At 33.6% G+C, this 23,993-nt stretch overlaps 2 protein-coding genes across 3 annotated transcripts in view; one reads left to right on the forward strand and one right to left on the reverse strand.

Moving 5' to 3' along the window:
• Window positions 1-16,544, reverse strand: part of LOC132905770 (breast cancer type 1 susceptibility protein homolog) — a 41,716-nt gene extending 25,172 nt beyond the window's left edge. Inside the window, exons 1-7 of one of the 2 annotated variants that reach the window (XM_060957390.1) lie at window positions 16,305-16,543; window positions 14,669-14,883; window positions 7,438-11,294; window positions 6,414-6,478; window positions 4,746-5,565; window positions 3,940-4,057; window positions 2,313-3,155 (exon numbers count right to left, since the gene is read on the reverse strand). In XM_060957390.1, coding sequence (XP_060813373.1) covers window positions 2,962-3,155; window positions 3,940-4,057; window positions 4,746-5,565; window positions 6,414-6,478; window positions 7,438-11,294; window positions 14,669-14,883; window positions 16,305-16,387 — 5,352 coding nt within the window. In that variant the 5' untranslated portion in view covers window positions 16,388-16,543 and the 3' untranslated portion in view covers window positions 2,313-2,961. Of the gene's footprint in view, window positions 1-2,312; window positions 3,156-3,939; window positions 4,058-4,745; window positions 5,566-6,413; window positions 6,479-7,437; window positions 11,295-14,668; window positions 14,884-16,304 lie in introns of those variants that run through there. The other variant, XM_060957391.1, reaches the window with a different exon arrangement.
• The window catches only part of LOC132905790 (uncharacterized), a 94,408-nt gene that overhangs the window by 64,323 nt on the left and 6,092 nt on the right, over window positions 1-23,993 (forward strand). The window contains exons 3-4 of the mRNA XM_060957426.1: window positions 17,715-17,869; window positions 20,446-20,805. Of these exons, the coding sequence (XP_060813409.1) occupies window positions 17,824-17,869; window positions 20,446-20,805 (406 nt within the window). The 5' untranslated portion in view covers window positions 17,715-17,823. The remainder of the gene's footprint in view (window positions 1-17,714; window positions 17,870-20,445; window positions 20,806-23,993) is intronic.

The following is a 23,993-nucleotide window of genomic DNA, read 5'->3' on the forward strand; positions in this document are numbered from 1 at the left end:
AAGGGAGATCTCAGTGCTATATAGCTGTGTGAAGGTATGCGTCGAGGTGGTGAAATGTACAATCCCCGTGGAATATTCCAGAGGGTACGAGTTATTGTCGCGGGAACTGTTAGGCCGTCGCATGGTCGTCTGGAAACTCCAAGATATATAACAGGGTCTCGGCTATTGAGCGAAGAAGTGGCGCGTGCAAGTTAAAAGTACAGGGTATTCCAAACCTGCAAAATTACTCTCGTACCACCTGAGTTCTGGCACACGGATAAGGCTAAAATTCGATCGTCCTGGTGCTCGCTGCATCGCGTTATAACACTCAACACGGTGGTTTAGCTACACCGTTACTGGAAACCATAGAGAATGAAACCGCAGGGAAAAGTAAAAAATAAAGAAAAAAAATTTCTTCCATTATAAATCTTCTTAAATTAATTTATGCGTCCCAAGAATTGCTGTGAACTAAATTCATATTTATGGTGCGCGATCTCGTTATTTTTCTGCAAGTTGCGCACGAGATTTTTAAAAATTTTGCCATCTATCCTGGACACTTGTACTACATAATTTTCGTCGATTAACAGTTCCTTTGATAGCTTACACGTATTATTGCGTTTTGTATAAAATCAGTAAATGTGTCAATATTTATGAACCATCGTAAGAATTGAAAAATTCAGGGTGATTCTATCTATAAACGTGAAACGGAATGAATAATTAAGGACGAAAAGAAGTACAAAAAAGTATGGGGAATAAACAGAGAAAAGAGCCAGGAAAGACGAAGAAATAGAAAATACAAACGACTATCGATCGCAACGATTATCCTTCTGTGCAGTTAGAGTGCATCGAAATAGAGAGCATAACGGACACAGTGATTATTTCTCCTTGGTTGCTGGCAATTGGACTAGATTCATAACCACTGACATGGTGTACACGCGTGTCTATGTGTGTGTGTACGTGAGAAATGCTAGACGAGAGTTGCCTACAGGTGGTCCTGGGCAAATCAATATTCTTTGCCTGTATCTGTGAATACGTGAGTGGCCTGAATGCTCTTCGTAACACGCAGCACCTAAATCTACCCATGATCATGATATTGCACGTTCCAAGCACCACCACATGCCTCGCCTTAAACAGGGCTGTGTATTCGCAACTAGATACATCTTATGTGTTTCATGTAATTACAAAATTTCAACGCACAGCATTCAGGCTTGCTGACTATGAGCATTGTGAGGGGATGTGGACAGAAAGAAGGAATATATTTACGCTATTATATTGGTCTGATTTATGGGATTCTTTCGTGTCGTTGTTTGGTGGATGAAGCGTGAATTTATCATTTCTAATAATTATTTTCTTATGGGTGCGCTTTCTTTTGATTCTACTTGGATATATTTGTGCGTTCTTTGGTAATTAGAAAGAAGAAATATATTGCTGAGACCATATGAAGTCGTTGTGCGTTGCGTTGAAGATGCCTTCAAAAATCAGTTATATCGATCATTCAGTGGTTGGTGAAACGAGAAAAGATAATAAGTATTGTTTGCGAATATTGTGAATATTTAAGAAGAGAGCCGCTGCCCTATCTTTGAGGAGTGCGGTCGTCCGAGTTCGCATTGTAATATAAAACAATCCAAATGAGAACATGTCTCGCGGGGAATTGCTCTTTTCTATTGCTACGTTAGTATTCGTAATTATTATTTTTATACAAATGTAGATTTTATTTTAAATTGATCATATTTGATATATATATATATAGATAGATAGATAGATAGATAGATATATATAGAAAAATATATTTACGATTAATATTAATATAAATATTATGATTTACAAGACACTCTTCTGTTATTGTGTATTGCGGATAAGGCACGAACTTATTATCTCTTTTATGAATTTAGATTTTATTCTTAGTTTGTGTTATTTTAGTAATATCTTTTTGGAGATAATATTTTATAATTATATAATTTAAAGATAAAACATATAAAAATAATATATATAATATATATAATATAGATATATTATATAGATTATATATAATAGGTAAATTATAGGTATATAGATTATAATATATACATATAATATATATATTATATATTTTATATAATAATAATAATAATAAAACAAAAGAACATGTCTATAGTTACTTATATGATTTGAAATGCTTTTGTGATGCTGTGGATAAAGTTTAAACTTATTACTGATTATTTCTAGATCTGGTTATTTAGTTTTAATTGATCTTCGTATTTATTGCAGTATGAAACAGAATTTAGAATATTGATTTGTATGTTGATGATAAAATGAATTGTTCGAAATCAATGCAATACAAAAGCTAGCATACCAATTGAACAAATGTTTAATAAGTTTCGATAATTTTTTCAACTGGCAAAATATAGAAAATAATTTTGTTAATAACTACATTACGATTGTTTTGTTGGCGCAGCGTGTGGAGCATTGATGGATGCGATAAAAAAGTTAAATTAAAGCTTTGTTGTGGAAATCTAAATTAATTTAACGAGAACAGAATATCTTTGTTAAACTTACTGTTACCATGATATATTTTGATCCTGACAGGAGATCAAATATTCATATATGGAATCACAGTGGTAAAAATTATGATAAAATGTCTTATACCCTGCCATAAATATTACTATCAGAGATATACACAAAAAATAGTATTCCTCATTAAACGTAACCACTTCCACCAAAAATCCACATATATGGTAACTTAATTCACCTTTGAACAATGTTACGAGAACAAAATCTGTTGCAAAAACAAATATTGCCTTTGTTATAGACTATTTCCTTTAAATATATATAATAACTGAAAAATATACAAATTTTCTAAACTAAATCATAGGTAGAATATGCGAAAATTATTCAAACGATGTGGCATTGATAAGGGGTTTAAATTCATGGAAATGAGCGGAAGTGAGTAATGCTCGACATGAAATTATGCTAAAAGCAATGGAGCCACGTTGAATGTCATGTCTACAAATCGCACGTACTATCAGACTCCCAGCCAGTCTCTTCTTCGACAAGATATTCCGGATAACCAAGCGCGAGAACGTCCTGTCGCGACAACTCCTGCAGATATGGATAGAACGATATCAGTTTATACTGACTGATACACTCAACTATCCATTCGTCGACGATTGCTATAGCACGAGTCTGTTTGTACCATTCTACGAAAAGTAAAAGAAAAGAAAAATAAATAATTAATACGTTGGGACAGTTTTGTGGCGAAGGGTAGTTTTAGTTCAGTTGATACATTTCCCAGGAAGTTATACGTTGTGAGAGATGATAGTTGAAATTTGCATGTTATTAGTGTGTTGTTAGTATTTTGCTGTTGCGAGTGGTTATTTCAATTGGAATTTGTTTTAGTAGATAAAAATGAAATATAGATATTTCGTAAAACATTGAAGTTACTGTAAAATTAGAAAAGCATTTTGGTTAGTTAATTATTTTCCTGCGCTTGTTAAAAAATGATTTCCAAAAATCCCTTTATGACAATGAAGTTGAAAAAACTATCAACGAAATGAAGAAAAAGTTGTGCAAGATGGAGAAAGAGTTGTGCAAAATAACGACAAATCAAGAACTTACAAACTGATCTGACATTTAAATAGATTAATTAATTTCAAATAGATTAATCATACAGGAAAGACATCTTTCTTCTTTTGTATATGAGATTATAGCCATGATTTATATATAAGATAATCAGATTATCTTAAGACGTGAGATTAATTTTTTACACAATTATTCATATACATCACTAATAATGATTAATAAAAACAATTATCAATTCAATGTTGTCTCCAACATAATTTCATAACGATTAATTATAATATTTTTACATTGAAATCTTTCTTTTTGCATATTCTTACTTTTTTAATTAAAAATATTTAATTCCATTGAGAATACGTTTACTCGGCATTTCACTTTTAACTTTGATAAATGTGATAATCTTACCAATAATTTGGAATTCATGAAGGTCGGCCTGAATCAAAATGATCTTCATCAAATTCTTCTCAGCGGCTAGAGCGTGTAACGAGTTGACCACGGTGGCACCCATAGCGCGTAGCAAATCCTAAAAGAGACAATATCAGTAGAACTTGGCGTGTATTCAACTTGAAACGGCATAGCAAGATTGGATGGCTGGAGGAACATAAATAAACGCCTTTCTTGAATTGGGGTTTCGATGCGAACTATTCAACCGTAATAATACGCGAAACCTTTAAAATTTATAAGCGTGATTTAAACGCGGAATATTCTCGCATAACGATACTCTCTGCTTCAAATTTGATACAGTTTTACCTTAGTTTCTTTATTTTCCTTGTTATATCTTTCCTTTCTATTTTCTACTATTTTTTCCGCAATTTGAATATGAAAAATTTGTGAGCTTTCGTGGCACAGTTGCTCACGCAACAATTCAAACGCCCACCATTTGTAAATATATTATACGTTTTATACGAAACGTCGTTTAATTTCACTAGCACCGAGATAACGAGACACGATTATCACGATTACATTGAAGAAATTTAAAACAAACATAAAAATGTGTTTCAATAGAATGCTTATTCTTTATGAAAATATCCCACTAAAAGGAGACAAAGACCGTGTCGAAATTTTGAAGATATCTTCGCTGATTAAATTTCGCTTGAAACGTTTCGTTCGCAACAGACGATTCTATAGAAAAATACAAATGTTACATTCTTTATTCGTTCTCGCGCTATAAAAGGACGAAATGAAAGAAATATTCTGAAAAACATGCTCACCTGATACTGTTCTATAGAAACGTTGACGTACGGTTCAATACATAGAAAGCAGAATCCCTCGAATAAATCCTTCTCTCTGCACCGCGATTTTCGAGGGCCTTTTTCGAGAGTCTTAGAATCCACCACCTCGTACGCTTCCTCGTTCACTAATCTTCTCTCCTTTACCGAATCCACCACCCACTGATAACTCACGATCCATTTCCTATGGACTATACCCTGCAGGTATTTCAACGTCTTGCTAGTTCCGTTATGTTTGTCAGCTTTCACGATCACGTGTGTTACATCCTTTTCGAACTGAGTCAAGTATCTACCGTCCAGCATTTGCGTTAACTTCTTCACTAGATCGATTTCATGAATTGTCAGTCCGCTGCATACAAAACAGAACTTCTGTCTGCTGGTATAGTGTGCACGTTGAACGATATTTTTCTCAACGCCTCGAACATTATTTGTACTTTTAACGATATTATCCCGACTGTTATCTATAATTTGAACATCTTCCTCAATGTTATTTCTACGTTGAACAGTGCTTTCCTGAACGCTTCGATTCATATTTCGCTGAATGGAATCCTTCGTCTGCTTGTTAGAGGATTCATTCGCGCGAGGAACAAGCTTCGTGGCGTTATTGCTGGTAGACTGATGCATTTTCGGGGTGCTCTGGTAGAGAGGAGGAATGTTGATCGTGGAATTCGGAGTGCTGATATTGGTGAGGCATCTTCCGGTCGTCGATTGTAGAATTTTGGCAGGCAATGATGTTTCCAAGGTCTTCGAAACCGGGAACGACGATACCACGCTCCTCTGCGTCGAATTGATCGCTTCCGAACTGAAGAAAGTGATACCGGTTGCGTAAAATTGCTCGATTTGATATGCAGAATATTTTTTGATAGCAGATATTGGAGGATTTGGAAGGGTTTAAGGAATTCATGTGCTGCGTGCCTTTTCATAGCGCGCAATATGCCAAATGAAAAGCAATCTTCGTGAAAATCGAATAAAATGGAAATAAAATAAAATGGACGATACGTCTTCTTATTTTTTTCACTTTTGAACAGAAGTTTCTAATTAATGGACCTTTGTACGCGATGTTAAATCACATAGAACTGAGAAAGCTGTGTTTCTAATTGCAAAAGTAATTTCACGTGAAGGACACATTTTGTATTTTATTCTACACGTGAAGTTATTCTGTTTATTATATTTTTAATATTATTACAAATTATTGTAATCATAAATATATATTTATATTATCAGTCGTAAGACGTTATTAGAGATAGGAGACTTTATTGCACGTTTGAATTTTAACCGTGCATGTTTGAAGATAACTTTAAAGAGGCTAAATTAGGCAGCTTCGATGAAAGTCTCTTGATCCTCGTTCCAACAAATAATTATTTTATGAATCATTGCAAAATACGAATGATGTATTCATAGAGAGTAAACAGGTAAAACTCTATGCACATTTTAATCTCAGTAAACGAACAGGTAAAATTGAATTGCTTCAATGGAAAGTTCTTCATCTTCGTTCCAACTAGCAGTTGTTATATAAATACAACACTTATTACAAAAATTTGAACGATGTAAGAAAAATTACGTTAACGTGTAATGCTGTTATTGAAATGCATAATGTACCTTTCAAAACTGAAAGAAGAATGGACGTTACGAGAGACTCGTGTTACTTACTTTTTCGTCTTTGTGTTAGGAGTGTTCTCGACAATGTCGTCTTCTTCACCCGAGTATTCGACGCCCTGGATATTTCAAAGTAGAGAGTGAGTATTTCAGACTGCAGAGAGTGAGTATTTCAGACTGCAGGGTCTTGTTTATCTTTAAATAGCAGATGGACGATAAAAGTTATCAATTAAGCGCCGTGAATAATACTAAAGCACGAAGCTTTCTAAAATGATTGTTTCGAATTACGTGAAATTTCAAAATTAGGAACGAGTGACGCTCAAATGGAAATATCGAATTATTTTTTAAATGAGAATAATTAAGCGACGGGTGGTTGAAGAGGCGTTAAAGGAGTTATTCGAGTTTCGAAAAGAGAAGCTTCATAATCTTCTAGACGACTTTTAGATTTTTCTGTGAAAAATTTATTAGACTAGTCTTTTCAGTTTCTTCATAGGAATCTTCCATAGAGATTCATCGTCTTTCATTTTCATTTATAGATCTTCACGGTCAGTAGTTTATTGGGATATTTCCTAAATCTCTTTTTTTAATTTGTATATAATTATAATTTGCGAATTGAATAAAATTATTTTGAAATGCACACAAATTTTAAAAGTAATATTAAATTAGGAAGCGTCTGACTATATACGGTCTTCTTCTACTCCCTCTATTGAATTTCTCGTTGTAATTAAAGAAAAATAAATAATTTAGATTAATAGAAGACTTGAAGTATCATATTTTAAAATAATACTATTGCACTACAAATAATTAGAAATATTTCACTAAATATTACTATAAATTTTTCATTTGTCCTACAAGTAAATATATCATTTGACATTTTTTATAATTTCAGAAAAATTTTAAAAATTTTACCGATATTAGAACTTTTTAAATTTTGTGAAAAATATGTATACTTTCACCTAAAATTTTAATGACTCTATGTTAATCATCAATTTTCGAAATTCATATACTTCCCGTTCACGTACAAATCAATATAAATCCATACGTATATAAATCTTTTATAAAAGATAAAGAGACCAACCTTTCCATCTGCGTTTGAACACTTCTTGTTACACTTCGGCGTCTGCAGAGTCTTCTTTTGCATTTCCAAAGGCACGTAAGAATTTTTACAATTTTTCTCAAACAGATCCATCTCAAATTGTTTAATCATCAGATCATGTTGCGTGATGTCCATCAAAGAATCATGTTCGGACATATCCTTAACTGTAGAATTGCTCATACTCGCATTCGTTGGATGCTTCTGAGAAGAAGTCATTGATCTCTGTCCCAATGATTTATTTGAAATACATATCGATTCGTTGCCGGATGACTTCAGTGAACTTCCTTGTAATCTGTTCTTCCTTAAACTCTTATTAACTATATTTACATACATTGAAACCAGTTTCTCTTCATTCTCATTGTCACTATCGCACAATGAACCAGATATTTGGTTACTATTCTCCTTATCAGATCCACTAGAACGTACGTACACAACATCTTTATTTGACGAGTAAGAACTTTCAACATGCGATCTTGCTGATTTAGATTTTCTCTCGTAATTATCTGTCTCCAAACACTCGACCGATTCTCTTCTAGATTCTTTATCCTTTCCATTATCGTCCTCTATAATGATTTCTTCATAGTCTGTATTTGCTATGATATCGTCGTAAGTATCCGCCTGTATGAGTTCCGTTGTTTTGTTTCGTATATTTTTAATTCGATCTATCGTTAAACTAAAATCAGGCGAGTCCTCGACAGCAATCGACGAATCCTTAGGCTCCAAACTCTTCCTCCATTTGGATCCACTGAAATTGGTTCCCTCGTCGCTGGATTTACCAGCAAAGTCTAATTGCTGTCTACACTGCAGCGTAGACAGTTTGTTGGTAGATTTGTCACGATCTGACGAGCCGGACTTCAACAAAGCGTTGTCTCTAACAGCGCGAGACGCGTTCATCAAACTAGAGGAATCGCGAGTTTGCTCCAACTTACCTTTCTTTTCGCACCTTCCGTCGACCCAGTTGTGCACGATCGCGTTCCATTCTCCGTCGCTAACGTCAGGAGAAACGACTCGTTTCCGCTTGGTCGTCGGAGAGACGCCTTGAGAGACAATGTCCGGGGAATCAGTGCTTGAACTGGCGATTGGCAAAATTCTCTTGAACACCTTCTTGTTTTTTGTTTCCCTGATATTCGAGTTTACTGATACGATTTCCGTATCTTTGCTGCTACGATCGGAGGACTGACAATTCTCGTCTAAACTTGTATTGAAGAATGGGACTTCTTTGCCGTTGTTCCTAATATACGTGACCTCTGACGAGAAACTGTGATTGGAGCAAACGTCCTCTTCGTCGCTGACTTTAGACTTCCTTTTCATTCTATCAGAGAACTTGTTTTGACTACCAAATTTCTTCCTTTTTCTCATTAGCGTACGAGAATAGGATTGATCTGATACGTGTAAGAAATCTCCAGAGACAGAGACTTTGTTGCTCTTTGTATTGGGTTCAGTTTCGTGGATCAGCTTCTGGGACTGTAAAATGTCGAACGCGGGGGATTCTAAAGAGAGGAACTGTAACTGGGAGTCATTTGCTGATGGTATCATCTTTACGGTATCCTTGGTCGATGTATTATTTGATTTAACAAGCTGTTCATCACGTGGTAAGAGATATGGTTTTTCATTTCCACTCAGAGATACCAAGAGTACGTCTATATCTGGAGATTTATTTTCAACGCTGTCAGGGATCTCAACAACTGAAACAGGTTTCTCCTGAATTTCTTCAGGCGGATTTTCTTCATGGTGATCTATCTGATTATTGAAGACGACCGCTTCAGTTACACTAGTTTCTGTCGCGACAGGTTCTACTTCTTTGCCTTCGTCCTCATCTATTATCTGTGTATCGTTCAACGTGATTAGTGCATTGTTACCAAAGCCATCTTGAATTGTATAATCCTGCATGTCTAATATATCAACCGGATTACACGGTCTTTGTAAACGGAACCCAGGATAATGGCCCACCATCGCTTTCTGTCTGGTTGTTCCCAGATACATGAAAGGAATTCGTTTTCTGCGATGCTTGAAAGTTTTCCCTAGTTTCTTGAACGTGACCAGGGACACATTGCACCCACTGTTCTCCAGCCTCCTGTTTGTAAACTCGGTCGAAGTGGCAGTCAAGCTTCTGACACGTTTACCATTCAGTTTATCATCTGTAGAAGCTCGACATTTCTGCGTTCCAACTGCTTCCTCCAGACTCCTGTTATCTGCGCCAACGTTTCCATCAGCCTGATCACTTTCACGCTCAATCTCAAATTTCAAGTCTCGTTTAACAGCCTGCAGACCAATACGAGAATCAACAATCGAACTGGAAGAATTATTCAATTTAAAATCTGTACTTTTTCTCTTCAGAGACAATCTTTTGCGATGAGGCGTTGAAGTTTCTAAGTTTGAGGTACAATCGGCTTCATCGATCATCGTAATCTTTTTCGTTGGTGTCGAAGAACAATTTTTCTCATTACGCGATTCATCAAGCAGATTCGGCCCACCTTGGTCTCGGTTTGATTTAACCAGCGTCATTTGGGAAAATATCTTATCTCGATCGTGGAAAGGCGTATCGAATAGATCGACGTGTCGCTTTGTAGGGAGCATCATTTCCTCGCCATTATTCGTTTGGTTTGTTTCAATGCTAGCTCGTGAATCCTCGTGTGTTACGCCGATAATCGCGTGCATCTGATAGGTGTTCAAATATCGAATGTCCACCTGCTTGCCCTCTTCTAGCATGATAAAGGCCGATTCAGTGGTCGACTGAACTTTCTCTGACATCGATCTATCCTTTCTATCCCTCGGGGATGACGCGTCTCTCGCGCGAACAAAATCACTTTTTGCCGAACTTTTCTTCCCCTCGTCGGATCTTTCGTCCACGGCGATATTCACGACGTCTTCAGCCATCATCGGTTCCTTTCTTTTCCTCGTTCGTCCATTACCTACGTCGTTGACAACTTTCAACTTCACATTTTCCTCTTTGTTCAAGTTCGTCGTAGCTTCATCTACTGACCGAGATTTTCCCTTGTTCTCGATGCTCACGTTCAAGGATTTCAATTTCTTCTTCCTCGTCCGCATCTCTTTGCCAAACTTCTCTACAGAGGACCAATTCTTCTGCATGCTGGACAATATGTCACAGGGTGACGTCCTGTTAACGTCTATGAATTTTTCTTCGTTCTTTTCCTTACTGTCATCAAACGATCTCGTCATCTTCGACGTGCTCGGCCTCGAATTCATCGTATCAAAGTCCAACTTCAACGAAGAAATCGCAGTTCTCGTCTCTATAGACGTTCTGCGATCGTTCATATTGTTCGAATTGCTTTCGTTATTCTCGCTCTCCAAAGATGTCCTTCGAACCTGTCTGACAGCGTCGTCCTTCATCCTCGTGTCAACGTCTTTGTCAAAATTGTCGATCCTGATCTGTGGATCGTTTTGAGAAACTGAGATAAATAACGTGTCGTTAAAATTGCATGTTGGAGACTGTACGATTTCAACTTTATGAGGATTGTCTAACACTTCCTGCTTAGACAGATTCTCCAGCCAATTTGTTACTTTGCCCTGTGTCACATTCTCGTCTAGAGAATCGTTCAACTCATCTAACTGTCCTATGCTAGACAAACCACATTTTGGCAAGTATTTCGTGACAGCGCTGTCTTTCTCCTCCGTAGATTTCGTTTTGCTTTTCTGTGATGTCGGGTCTTTTCGAGGTCGACCTCTCCTTCTTTTAAAAACGACTTCCTTTTGTAGACTGGTGTCCACGTAAGAACAACTCGGTCTGATCAACTCCTTTGTATCACATCTAGTGAATTCGGTATTATCTGGCGATTCACTTTGTTGTATGCAGCATGGTGTCGATAAATGAGAAAGTACTGAAAAAGGTATTTTGGATTTATCACGGTCTTGATAAAGTTTATGTTAGAGGAACACCTGAGCTATTTAGGACCGTAAATGTTGGCTTCCGTGGTTAATATTTTGAGATACAGAATTTCTTGACATTTATCGGTAACAGAGTCTTGACTCACGGGCTGTAATAAGTAGTAAAGTACGCTATTTTAAAACTTTTCCGAGATATTGTTAATATAGAATGTTTGAAATTTGTATTAAAACATTTAGCGAAGTATCGTCCAGCTTTAACCAAAATGAAGAATTAATCAGGACAACACGTTTTAAATTTGCACTAACACCTAAAGAACGTTTCAAATTTTCATTAAGGTTCTAGGTAGAACGATTAAATGTTGATGAAACTATGAAGCAGAATACTTTAAAATTTTTATTAGAATTTATAGGGAAATGTCCCTCATCTTCATCACGAATTGAATGCAACATTAATTTTCACTGGAAGTAGAGACAGAAGTTTAAATCTTCCTTTTGTCGAAGTCTCAAGTAGAGGGATAAATTATTCTAAATTATTAATAAGTTTTAAACTCAATGAGAAAATGATCATAGAATTTTATTATAAAATTAACTTTCCAATACTGAGGGATATTCAAAATAATTAAAATAAAAAAAGAGAGAGGTAATACATTTTATTGCCATTCTTAATTTCCTAAATCAAATTATAATCATTTTGGATCAATTACTGGAGAAAAAAGATTTAAAGGAGGGAATTAGAATTTTAATATTTGCAATAAATCAGTTTGTACTTTTGAACACTCGAATCTTTGAAGCGCTTGTAAAAATGACAATCTGTTTAGAGAGAGAAAATTGTTATGATAGCAAATATCAAGTGCGGAAAGTCACGCGTCCAGGCGTTCGATACCTTCACATATTCCGTTGATCGTTGTCCACATATAATTTAATTACTACGTACATACATTTATATTATTAATACATTTATCTTGCGGTGCAAACATTCTTCATTTATCTTCTTCCTCCTTATCGCGACTGATATATTAACGCTATTCTGTATTTTACTAATTTTAAGTAAATTTCGTAATTAAATTAAGCCTGAAAATTAAAATATTTTGCCATTTAAAAGAAAATTATTTTGCATGAATATTTAAAATTCTGAATCTTTCAGGGAACTAAACAATCTTGCAATTTATTTGCAAAATTAAAATATATTCTAGGAATGTTAGTAACTTATTGAAATATATGCACTTCAGAGTCTCTTTCCAGCCTGTAAAGTCCATTCATAGTGAAATTCAAGGAGATTTGTTTGGCTTTACAGAAACTCGTGTACATGTGTGTACATGTAGCAGAGAATGCAAACACGTTAATGCATTTGAGAAAAGTCAGAGTTGAAAGCATGTCACAGCGAAGAATATTCGAAAATTGACCTATGACCTGTGTCTCGCGAAGCAGGGCATGCTGAGCTGTTCTTCTTTTTTTTATTAAATATGCGTAACTTTCAAAGTAAAGTTACTCGAATAACAGCTAGTACGTATATCTTTGTAAAATTAAGAATTTAATCAAAAATTTAATCTAGGATCAATGACAATCAATTAAATCAAGCGTTTTAATTGTTTCGATAAAAGCATATTTTTGTTACAGAAATAAGATTTTTAAAATGTGTTCAGAGTTATTCTTCAGCTTTTCAGAACGGAATTTGATCGGTGTGACAAATTTGGCTCTTATGAAATTGGTAATTATTTATAGTTTCAATAGAAACGGGTAATAAAATGAGAAGATAATAAGAAAACAAATAGAAAATTATTATTTTCAAAAACGTTCCTGTTCAAAAAACTAGTATTTTTGAATTAAGTCTATGTTCGAAACAAGAATGTAAATCGATTGCCAATTCTTGAATAAAACATTTTCCTATCATCTTCCATGTTCTACATAAATCATGCGAGTAATAAAGCATTATGAGAATCTAGAAAAAAGTAACAAAAGATGAACATTATGAATAAAATTTGAAAGCAACAAAACTCAGCAAATTCTCTACGTTCGATCGTATACCAGAACGTAAACGCAGAGTGCTCGTAAAACGTTGAAGTTTTGGATACCATCGAGATGCATCGCTATACCAAAGAACACTAGGACCTAAATTTTTGAAAACGTTCGGCTACACTACGAGTGAAACAGATAGGCAACCCGAGTGAACATGATGTTGTGGCACATGTACCAGCACGTGTACTTTAAACTTCATGTTTTACTTAAGACTGCAGGGAAAAAAGTTTATCGCGGCGGAACGTTAGTTCCATTTAAACGTATTGATCTGCGGTGAGAAATTTATCGTCTTCCCGATACTTCTTTTTCGCGAATTTTTTCTATCCTTTTCTATTTAATAGCACGATTGATGTATATATTATATCTGAATTTTCATACGGAAATTTTTTTCTTTTTTGAGCATAAAAATTATAAGTCAGCTATAGATAGGCCCTGTTTTAAATCATTATTATTATACAAAATCTTTAAAAAAAGAGAGAATACTTCTAAAGAGTTGTGTTATGAGAACAACTATAATGAAATTTCATTTGCATTTATGATAATAGAACTTTGCATACAGAAGGTATTAGTTCTGCATATTATATTATGTGTAATACTGTGTACGTGATAATATATTTATTTTTTTCATGAATAAATATTTGATCTTGTGTGTTATATCTTGTATTGCATGAGCGGTTGAGAAATAAATTACACCATAAAAATCCATGTAAGATATATTGTAATGTACGAAATTCTCGAATTTATCGCTCAAATATAGCAATATATTATTGCAGCATTATTATTGGATCAATTAGGATTGTATATAGTGTATAAGGTGATTATTATATGAGCCTATTATTTATATAACTAATTATTACAAAGGCATTCCTCATAAAAGATAGATTTTCGTTTTTTTTGCAGAAAGGTACGAAAAATAAAATTTCTCTCCGCTTTCAGAAAATATACGAACGTGTCACTCCTATGGAGATACTTCAACATTTTATCATCTTCTTCCAACGCATATACTTGAACGTCAAACAAAATGAGTCGTCTACTATAAATAAGTTTGTCATCATCTAAATATCTTCTCCAATATCATCAATCAAAAATTATTTACAACAAATTTGCTCAAATATTTTTTCATCGAATTTTGAATATTGTTATACTATTATATGCTTGTAATAATTAACATTAAAAAATTTTCTTTACTCAATCAGTATCTTTATGTCGAGTGTTTCGATTGTACATTTTTTATTTCAACGACGATATGTAATAATAATAATCTTATTTATAGAAGATTTGTAGTTTTCGAACATCAGATATCTTCTACGGAATATTATTATTATCTTCTCGATAAGGCGAAAGTACTTACTATCGATGCCTGAATCCGATTGCACCGCTTCGATTAGTTTCTGTAGTCCATCGATGTATAATACCATGTGTTCGTCCTTAGAAATGTTGCGACGCTGTATAGCGTGGTTGCAGAGTGGACAGAGAGCATTTTTACTTTGTAATAGCGTTTGAATGCACTGGTAACAGAATCGATGCCCACAAAGGGTTTTCACTGGATTAGATATGGTATGCAAGCTGAAACAGAAAGGCACATAATCCATTATGTAAGCAAGCTTTGAGTATTTCAAATAGAATAATTAATTAAATAAATTTAGTAAAGACAACAATATATGTTAGGATATTTTAAATTCACAAAATTATTTATTTTTGAACAATTCATAATCAAAATGAAATATCTAATAATCACTGAAATAAAAATGTAATGCTACAAGATCGATAAAACTTGATAATAGATTTTAATAAATTGGGTATATATAAATTTGATATACGAAGGCCACAAAATGTATTTGCCCACAATTGTATTCATTTATATACTAATTAATTAGGTCAAAGTATATTAAACTTTGTATCATTTACTAGTACTTTCATATGATCATAAAAATTTGATACTATGAAAATAAAATTTAGAACTTATTAAAACTTAATAAAAAGATCTGTCATTGGAAAATAAGAACAAATAATTCTTGTATACTTGTATACTGTATACAAAATATTAAGTGCAATATAATATAATTTTTCAATAATATTTTAATACAATAATTTCTTTATGGAGAACGATCTAACGTCATAAAATACATGAAATCAAAGAACATTGCCTTTTTAAGTAAAAGAATTAAATAATAGTTTTTTAAATAGTCTTTTAAGTGTATAGAAAACATATGAAGAATGTATGATCAAATATTTAAAGAACTTTAGTCCTTAACTTTATATAAAATATCATTTGTCGAAATCTTAATTGTAGTCTTAATATTCTTGTATGTATTATACCGCATTCTTTTATCTTTTTGTATATAGTATGCAAATATTATTACTAAATATTATTACTATATTGTAATTTAAAATCACAAATTACAAAATTTAATCACTAATAGGTAAGCCTGAATAAGTGAGCAAACTATCTTAAAATTACATACATATCGCAAAGGAATATAGAAATAAAATATAACTATCTCATTAAATGTATATTAAGTCGCTTTCATTCAGTCTAATTACTAATTAGTCTTCCACCATAGATACAAAATGAAAACTATTATATTAATATAACAAATAAGCATGATAAAAGATTAATAATGGCAATGAATTTATTAAAGTCCATTTAAATGATAAATTCAACAGTTTCATGTAATAATTTAAACTCAATATGTTTTTAACAAAACAATATTTATAGTGCAAATGGAATTAAAAGAAATGGTTTGTCAAATCAAGAAATTAAACAAATACACTTATCTCCTTCTATTTATTTGAGGTTACTTGAAGCATAGAACTTTGAAAATACTGAGTTATACATATATAACCTATAACAGAACTTCTAAAAATGAATTGAATTTTAACATGAACATTGATCTGACATGTATTACACATTATACGTTTCAAATTTATGAATTATTCGTTTTTAAGTTACTTCACAGATTTTGATATAACGATTAAAAACTTACCAAATTGTACATTGCAAACATCTTTGTATATTTCTAATCTCCTCTGCTAGTTTTTTAGCAGTAGTGAACACTTGTTTCATCATTTTTTCCTTTATTACGAATGTCACATCGCGAATGTCTATCACAACTCGATTAAATTCATTTCAATTAAATACATCAAAAGCGCGGGATCTCGTAAAACATTTTCGTTCAAACTTGCCATTGTCACAATCACAGACTACTAGTGCTATCAAATTGTCAACAGGTCTCCAAGATTTACTTCGAATTTAACCACGTGCTTGAGATGGCGCTGTGATCAATTAATCGATATATAGAATTAAAATCTTTTATTATATAAATAATATATTTAATGTATTTAATTCGTATTTTTCAGGCTATGAATACTTTATCATTAATCTACTGAATTCGTATTCGTATTCTGACAAATGAAAGATTTGAAATGAAGATGAAAGATTTGAGATGAAAGATGAAATTTGTCAAAATTTATCTACATATATAGTTACTTTGGATATTAAGTTCGTTAGAACTTCATTGTAGTCATAGTCTAAAATATTTAATTATATCGTGTAATTAATGAGTAATCATACAAATCATGAAGTACATACAGTCGCATTCAGTTCATAAAAAATAAAAAATTTGTATTATTTCTTCATTCAGAATGCGATTATCGATACATTCTCTGTATATACTTTTTAACGACAGAGGGCGTTGTTGTATCAAATTTCGATACTCGATAAAGGCGGGAAACCATACAATAAGAAGTTGCATAATTGAACGGGTTTGCCGCGGAACGTAATCGAATCCTTTCGAATAATATTTCCATTTAAATTGATTCGTGCTGATTAAACATCTTTGCAGAAACTGTGTTGTGAAATTGGTCGAGAATACAGTTTCGGCGAATCACATCACCAAAGGTATTTCTTTATAATTTATTGATAGTATAACCTTTGTTTAATTTAACATTTCGCTTTTCCAATGACGCCATTGTTACGTTACAAACAAATATAATCGTTACAAAATCACAGGGAAAAACATGATAAGTAGATTCTTGTTGACTTTTTGATTTTAGTCTTATTTTATGATTAAAAAGGAATATTTTAATATAAAATAGCTAAAAATGGAAAATAATCTGCTAATTCGAGCCGAAGATATAATCGTTAAAACGAACAATATTTTAATATTATCGAAGCTATATTTTTTAAATTACGAAAAGCGTGGAGAAATATATGTTTAACTTCAAAATTAGATAAAAGAACAATTTTGATAACATAAGAATTTTAAAACATTGCTGTCATTATATAAGGTAAGAAAAATATAATTTATCCTGTTTTTCTCCTGCAGTCTCCATTTTAAACACTCGTTTAACCCGGCCAGGATGATTAATCGAAACTGAATATCTTTCTTTTACAGAGCTTGTCGTACAAATGATTAACCCAGCATCGTCAAGCTCAACCAACAGACAGAAAAGACGATATTCAGCGTAACATGAGCTTCGCAGAAACGACTTGTTGATGACGTTATGGGGTGGATCTTCCTTGCCAGTACTTTACTCTTTTGCTTATGCGGTAAGTCTTGACAACACAATATATGAATATTCTGCGATATATGTATTAACGTGCAATGGGAAAGTATCACAATTTTCGACGCAAATGTTATTTTTGGAAGAAACAAACGATTGTCTTTGGTGCCAAATTTGAATTCGGTATTAATGGAAAGGTTATAATTGGTGTTCGTTCTTACATTGGTAAGCATTCTTGCATTTGATAACCGTTTAATAACTGGTTACTATGTGAGGTCCATGTTAAACTTTCTTAAAACGAAAAGTTATTATTTTGAAAAATTTAATTCAGTCAAGGCGGATTCAAAGCAGTTGAAGTTCGTTCCTCTGGGATTAATTACGTGTACGCTGCGTCTACGCGATAAGGAAGTTCAGGAAAGGAATTACTGTTACAGAGTGCATCGAGCGTAGAAATTTTGTTATGAACACGGATAAAGCGGAAAACTGAAACCAATCTAAATTTTCCATATTTTAAGTTCCACTGAACCGTATAGTAATATATTTGCTTTTAAATTAGTCTGAATTTTTACCTTTGATGAATTTTTTACAATTATATATAAAAGTTAGAAAAACGTGTACTAGAATGTAGGACGATAAATTTTAATTTTTAGATAATGGATTTTGTTTATTTAATGTGATTCATATATAAGCAAACTGTACAGCAGTAATTTTTTACCAGTGAAGCTTCAGTTGAATTATTTTATTTTTCACTCGAGAAAAAGTATATGATACCGTACTTGGAATACGATTGCGTATATTTTTGACAGAGGAATACCAAATTACGCAAATCTATTTTTCTTCCAATATTTTGCGACATTTTGGTATGATGAAATTAATGTTTTTGTGTGACCATCAACAGGTATGCATTAACGGTGCCGTGAAAATTTCAGTGACAAACGTGCGAACGTTCCGGGTGAAATGAATTTCATTTCTATAACACAGCAAAATAGATTTTTTTCTTATCTTCTTAGCGGTTCTGCATGCAAATAAACTGGCACTGAGAGATTCTAGAGACCCGGTAAATTTATTCGGCGATTATACTTATCGGCGTGGCAAACGAGGCATAACGATCTCTTTGTATGAAAATCCAAGTTACGCTCGCGAGAAACTTTTCTTTATCGAATAAATTTACTTGGGAGCGAAATCAACTGCCCTCGCAGTGATTAAAGGAGCACGATCCTATCTACCAACAACTTTCCTCCCCCGATTTACCTCATTACGGTGTGTACACCTAACGACTTTGTAAAGCGTCTTCAACTTGGTGAAAAAATATGTCGGATATATTTTTTATGATATTTTAATCGAATTTGTATCTTTTGGATACTTTACAAAAGCTCAAAGCTATGAAATTTCCCACGTGTAGCACTTGTATCACTTCTAATCACTTCTACGAGTTATTTGTTCTACTTATAACATTATCTTTTATTAACATTTATGGTGATACTTTTCTGTTCATTTTTATCTCTTCGATTTAATTGTATATGAAAGTTACATTACTGTTAACCAATTCCATTTTTCTTTTCGATCGAATCAGAAAGATATACAAATATTGAATGTTCCACATCCAAAATACTCTTTGAGTACTCATTACCCTGTAGTACTCGTAATGATCTTCTCAAAGTTCAGCAGGTTCTTACTAACTAGTTACACTTTACGTTGTTTACAGTTCCAAAGTGTCATATTGTTTCAGAAACTTATCCCAAATCTTACCACCAGAACGATTATTATTGACTTTATCAATAGTTCAAGCACACACATATACATACTATTGTTTATAAATGCACTAGTAATAGCTAGAGTAACTTCTCAACTTCATCACTTGTCTTATCATTCCTTAAGCTACTTAAATGAACGTTAGCTGTTCACTGCCTTAATCTCTAATACATTTCTGACACTCTGAGAGATTCCAATATCATAGATAAGAAGGTGTAGACAAGAAATAAAGATGAGTGAGAAGAAAAAAAGGACGTGGGAGATAAATGAAGGTGTCTTTTATCAGATACTACATTCCATCTTCACAGTATCAAATTCCATTAATTACATGAAAGTACCACTAAATGATACTAATTTTTGATATACTTGGATTCAATTATATTCAACACAGTGGCGTATAAATACCTTTTGTAGTTACTGTATAAACTTGATATATAATAAAAATAGTGTATCTTAGTTTGAATTGAATTATTAAATCCAAGACAATTAATGGCTAAACTCATAACAATCGTTCAAAGTAACAGTAGCAGGCTGAATTAAAAATCATATTATCTTGTCAGTTTCTTTCAACAAACAAAAAAGATTAAATTATTGTTTAACTTTCACAGCAACGAGTTAAGTACCTTGGCCGCATCATGCAAAACTACCTACATATAAAATTACATATTAAATCTCATAGCCAATTACCAAATCAAATATCAACCAACACCAACTATCGTAAAAATCGTCAGATGTATACACCTGCTCTCTTTTAACTTTTAACTTGCTCCCTCGATACGAAGGCGATCCCAAAGATACTAACCCAAAAAGTGTACAATAATAATTTGATCGGCGTATGTTGATTTTTCACGCTGCTTTGGATAAAAAAAGCGGCGGGACTGCCGTTGCCACAGGGCGGTGGCAGCGCGGCGGGGGGCCATGGACAGCCGCAGGCTGGTTCGCCGAGCACCCCGGGCCCCGGCGGTGGCACAGCTGGCAGTGGCGCGAGCAGCACTTTTAGCGCCGCTGGCGGCAGTGCCCCTGGACCTGGCACCGGCGCCGCCGTTGGAAGCGGCGCTGCTGGTTTCGGTGTGACCGGGGGAAGTACCGGTGGTGGGGCCGGTGGTGGTGCCGCCGGTGGTGGTCCAAGTTGGTCCGGAGGCCCGACTCGTCGGGGCCGAGGGTGGCGCGACTGGCGCCGCGGCGACCCCACGCTGATCAAGGGACTCTGGAAGTCGAAGGGACCTCTAGGTAAATCTTCTGTTCTGCATGACCTCCGTACATTTGTTTTAATCGAGATTCAGCGTTGCCTTGGCGCAACATCTCATTTGTATTTCTTTTCCAATTAATATATATTGCCGAATGTTGGTGTTCGTATATAGTTGATGTTTTATTTTTACATTTTATTTGGAAAAGTTTGTAGAGAAATTTTAGATAGATCAAGTTGACGTGTTTTTGTAGGGTTGGTATTTTCTATGCACTGTTTCTTTGCGTGAGTTTGCCTTATTTACTGAATAATTTCTAATCCTTGTCTCGATAAATTTTCTTTGTGGCCAATGACTTTTTTGAAGTACTTTATCTAGGTTTTTAACGATATTCATATGGAATATTTTGTCATTCTGTACAGACGTTTGCCTGTTTTCCATTCTTGTTCTTTCTCTTGTCTGTCGTATGTGATGTATTCAGCAAGAAATGTTAAAATTTGAGAATCTGGAATGTTTTACTATGCATGCATAAGTTCTAGCTACATTAGGGAAATCTGATAGTAAAATGTTCTTTAAACAAATGTGTACTTGTTAGAATGCAAGAAACAGCATTTTGCATATGAACCATTTTTTTGCTGCTAATATGGCATGTCTTTATTGTGATTAGTCAAGAACATCTTTAGTAACTTATGCTAAATCCTGAGCAATTACTTCATTATTACTTTAGATCCTACACGATTTTTCCCATACTGGTGATCCTGAATATGTGTAGATAATTGAAACAACTTGTAGCATTAATATAAAATATAAAATATTTATTTATTCCAAATATAAAATAACTTAGTAATTCAATGAATTTCATTTCGTATATTGCGTTTTATTCCACCAGAGTGATCTCTATTTACAAATGCATATATTGTTATATCGAATATATTAATTACGAAACATGTACCATTTAAATTTCTACATTTCCACGAGAAAATGATTTCCTACTTCATTTCACATATTTATGATTTATTGCGCATCTTCCCACATTTATAAAACACACGGTACACAGTCTATAAATGTTCATCAAACTGTAATTGTCGTCCATAAACTTGTACTGATCACGTTACTGAATGTCTACGTATAAGTTTCACACTGTTCATGTTAGCTTTGTAGCTCATTAGCGCGAACAAATTCTCACCGTATTACTGCGAGAACTTCTCGACTTTATAACCCGATAAGCTCGAATTAGCTGTCCATAATACTATAGATAGATAAGAATCCGCTATACGAGTTCGTATATTTGAAACTGAGCATTCACTCGTTCGTATAAACTAGATTTGACTGTATTTATTTATCAAATAAATTTAATTCGATAAAAATTGAAACGAAAGTTAAAAGGCTTACAGCAAGTGAAATTCGTTTTTTTCGAATCTCTGTCGATTTTACTGTGCGTTGAAGATGGTACAGCAGGGAACGTGAAAAATTCATGAAACGAATGAACAGTACGCGTGTTTTCGTTCGCGAACCTCAGGTTCTGATTTAACTTTCAGATTTCCTCGTAGATCGATGTATCTTGAGTTATACAGGCGAATACGATATTTCATTACAAGTTAAAATTTTACTTTTCTTCGCGATAGACATGAAACAACCGCGACTAGAGCGTGGAGAACCTGAGTAGACACAGTGAATTTAGTTTCCAGTTTTAAACTGGTGGAAAGTACACTTTCCAAGTTGTTTCTTATGTATGCTTTCTGTTATCTTTGATTTGTTTCTTCGTTAAGCCGATTCCTAAGCTTTGTTGTTTTTTAATCAAAAGTTGGACATGAAATTCTAGAAAAATATTATATGGTCAATCGTCAGTTTGTTATCTTCCTCTATAATTTTTCTGTAATTCCTCTCCATATTGCAGTTTTTTCATCTCTATATAAAACTTCTGTGATTTAGATAGATTTTTAGAACACGGTGAACATTTTTTGATAAAAATTTCTTTACTAGAACGCCGAAAACCATATTCGGTATATTTTTACATCTACAAATCGCTTATAAAACGAATTGATATTTCACATTCGATAGATTGAAAGGAAATTTATAGATATTCATTTTTCGAAATAAACGTTTTATGGTTTAGTCTCCATTTTAACTTTGTTCTATCGATGGATTTATTTTGCCAATTTCTCGCGGTTCTATTCAAATATTTCTAGGCAATAAAAAATAGCCTGTTGTTTAATTTCAGAAGGGATACTGTGTAAATAATATTTTGTCCCTGCTGTAAATCAATTTGTTTTACAGGCTTTCTCGAGTGAAAAAGAGCGTCGAAAAGTTGTTTTATTGACTGTCCACAATTTCGGAATTCGCGTCCTTTGTGACATAGGAAACCACTTTTCACTTTTCTGGATATTATATCGTAGATATTATAGTCAGTTTATATTCGGAGCAAAGTTTCTCAATTTTTCATCGTTTTCATGAACGAAGGTTTATTTGCCTACTTATATGTTGCTCCTTTATAGCGATCGATAAAAATGAATTATGATAGATGTTTATGTTAGTTTTAGACTGTTTATTTTTTATAAGATTATAACTTCATTAAAATTGAACATTTTCATTTAAAATAGTTTCTAGAATGTCTAATATATTTTTGCTGATGTATCACAACCTTTAAAATACCTTCATGGAGAATAAATTGTTTAAAGATATTTTCGATGTCCTTTTGCTTCCTAAATCACCTCTGAGTAAAGAAATATTCAGGATTTCATAGTGAAGATCTGTTGGAAATAAATCAGAAAAATATAACGGATGAGATAGAACTTCAATATTCAATTGATGCACTTTCTGTATAGCATATTCTGTATCTGGTGCAGCTTTCCATTTTCATGTTTGCTCTCCGAAGTACACGAAATGAAAATAATAATATATTTACAATATATTCTTCCATGTCTTAGTTCAATCAACAGATCACAATCCATCAATATATTTTTCGAATGACATACAGCACTAAGCTCAGATATATCAGAACTGCGATAACTTTCGGAATGATCAGTAATTCGAAAGAAAGGAAGAGCCTGCAGAAATGTATCATACGAAAAATGATGTAATATTTTGACCGAATAATCAACGAACCACAAAATGCAATTAAAAATTGCCACACGGAAAGATACGGCTTCCAATCGAACAAAATGTCAAGCCTTCCACCCAGCTCGCTTCGATCCACGTAAGATTCGCTTTCAACGTGTATCGTCGATAAATCAT

The sequence above is a fragment of the Bombus pascuorum genome, chromosome 4, assembly GCF_905332965.1.
Source record: "Bombus pascuorum chromosome 4, iyBomPasc1.1, whole genome shotgun sequence".
NCBI classification, from domain to species: Eukaryota; Metazoa; Arthropoda; class Insecta; order Hymenoptera; family Apidae; genus Bombus; species Bombus pascuorum.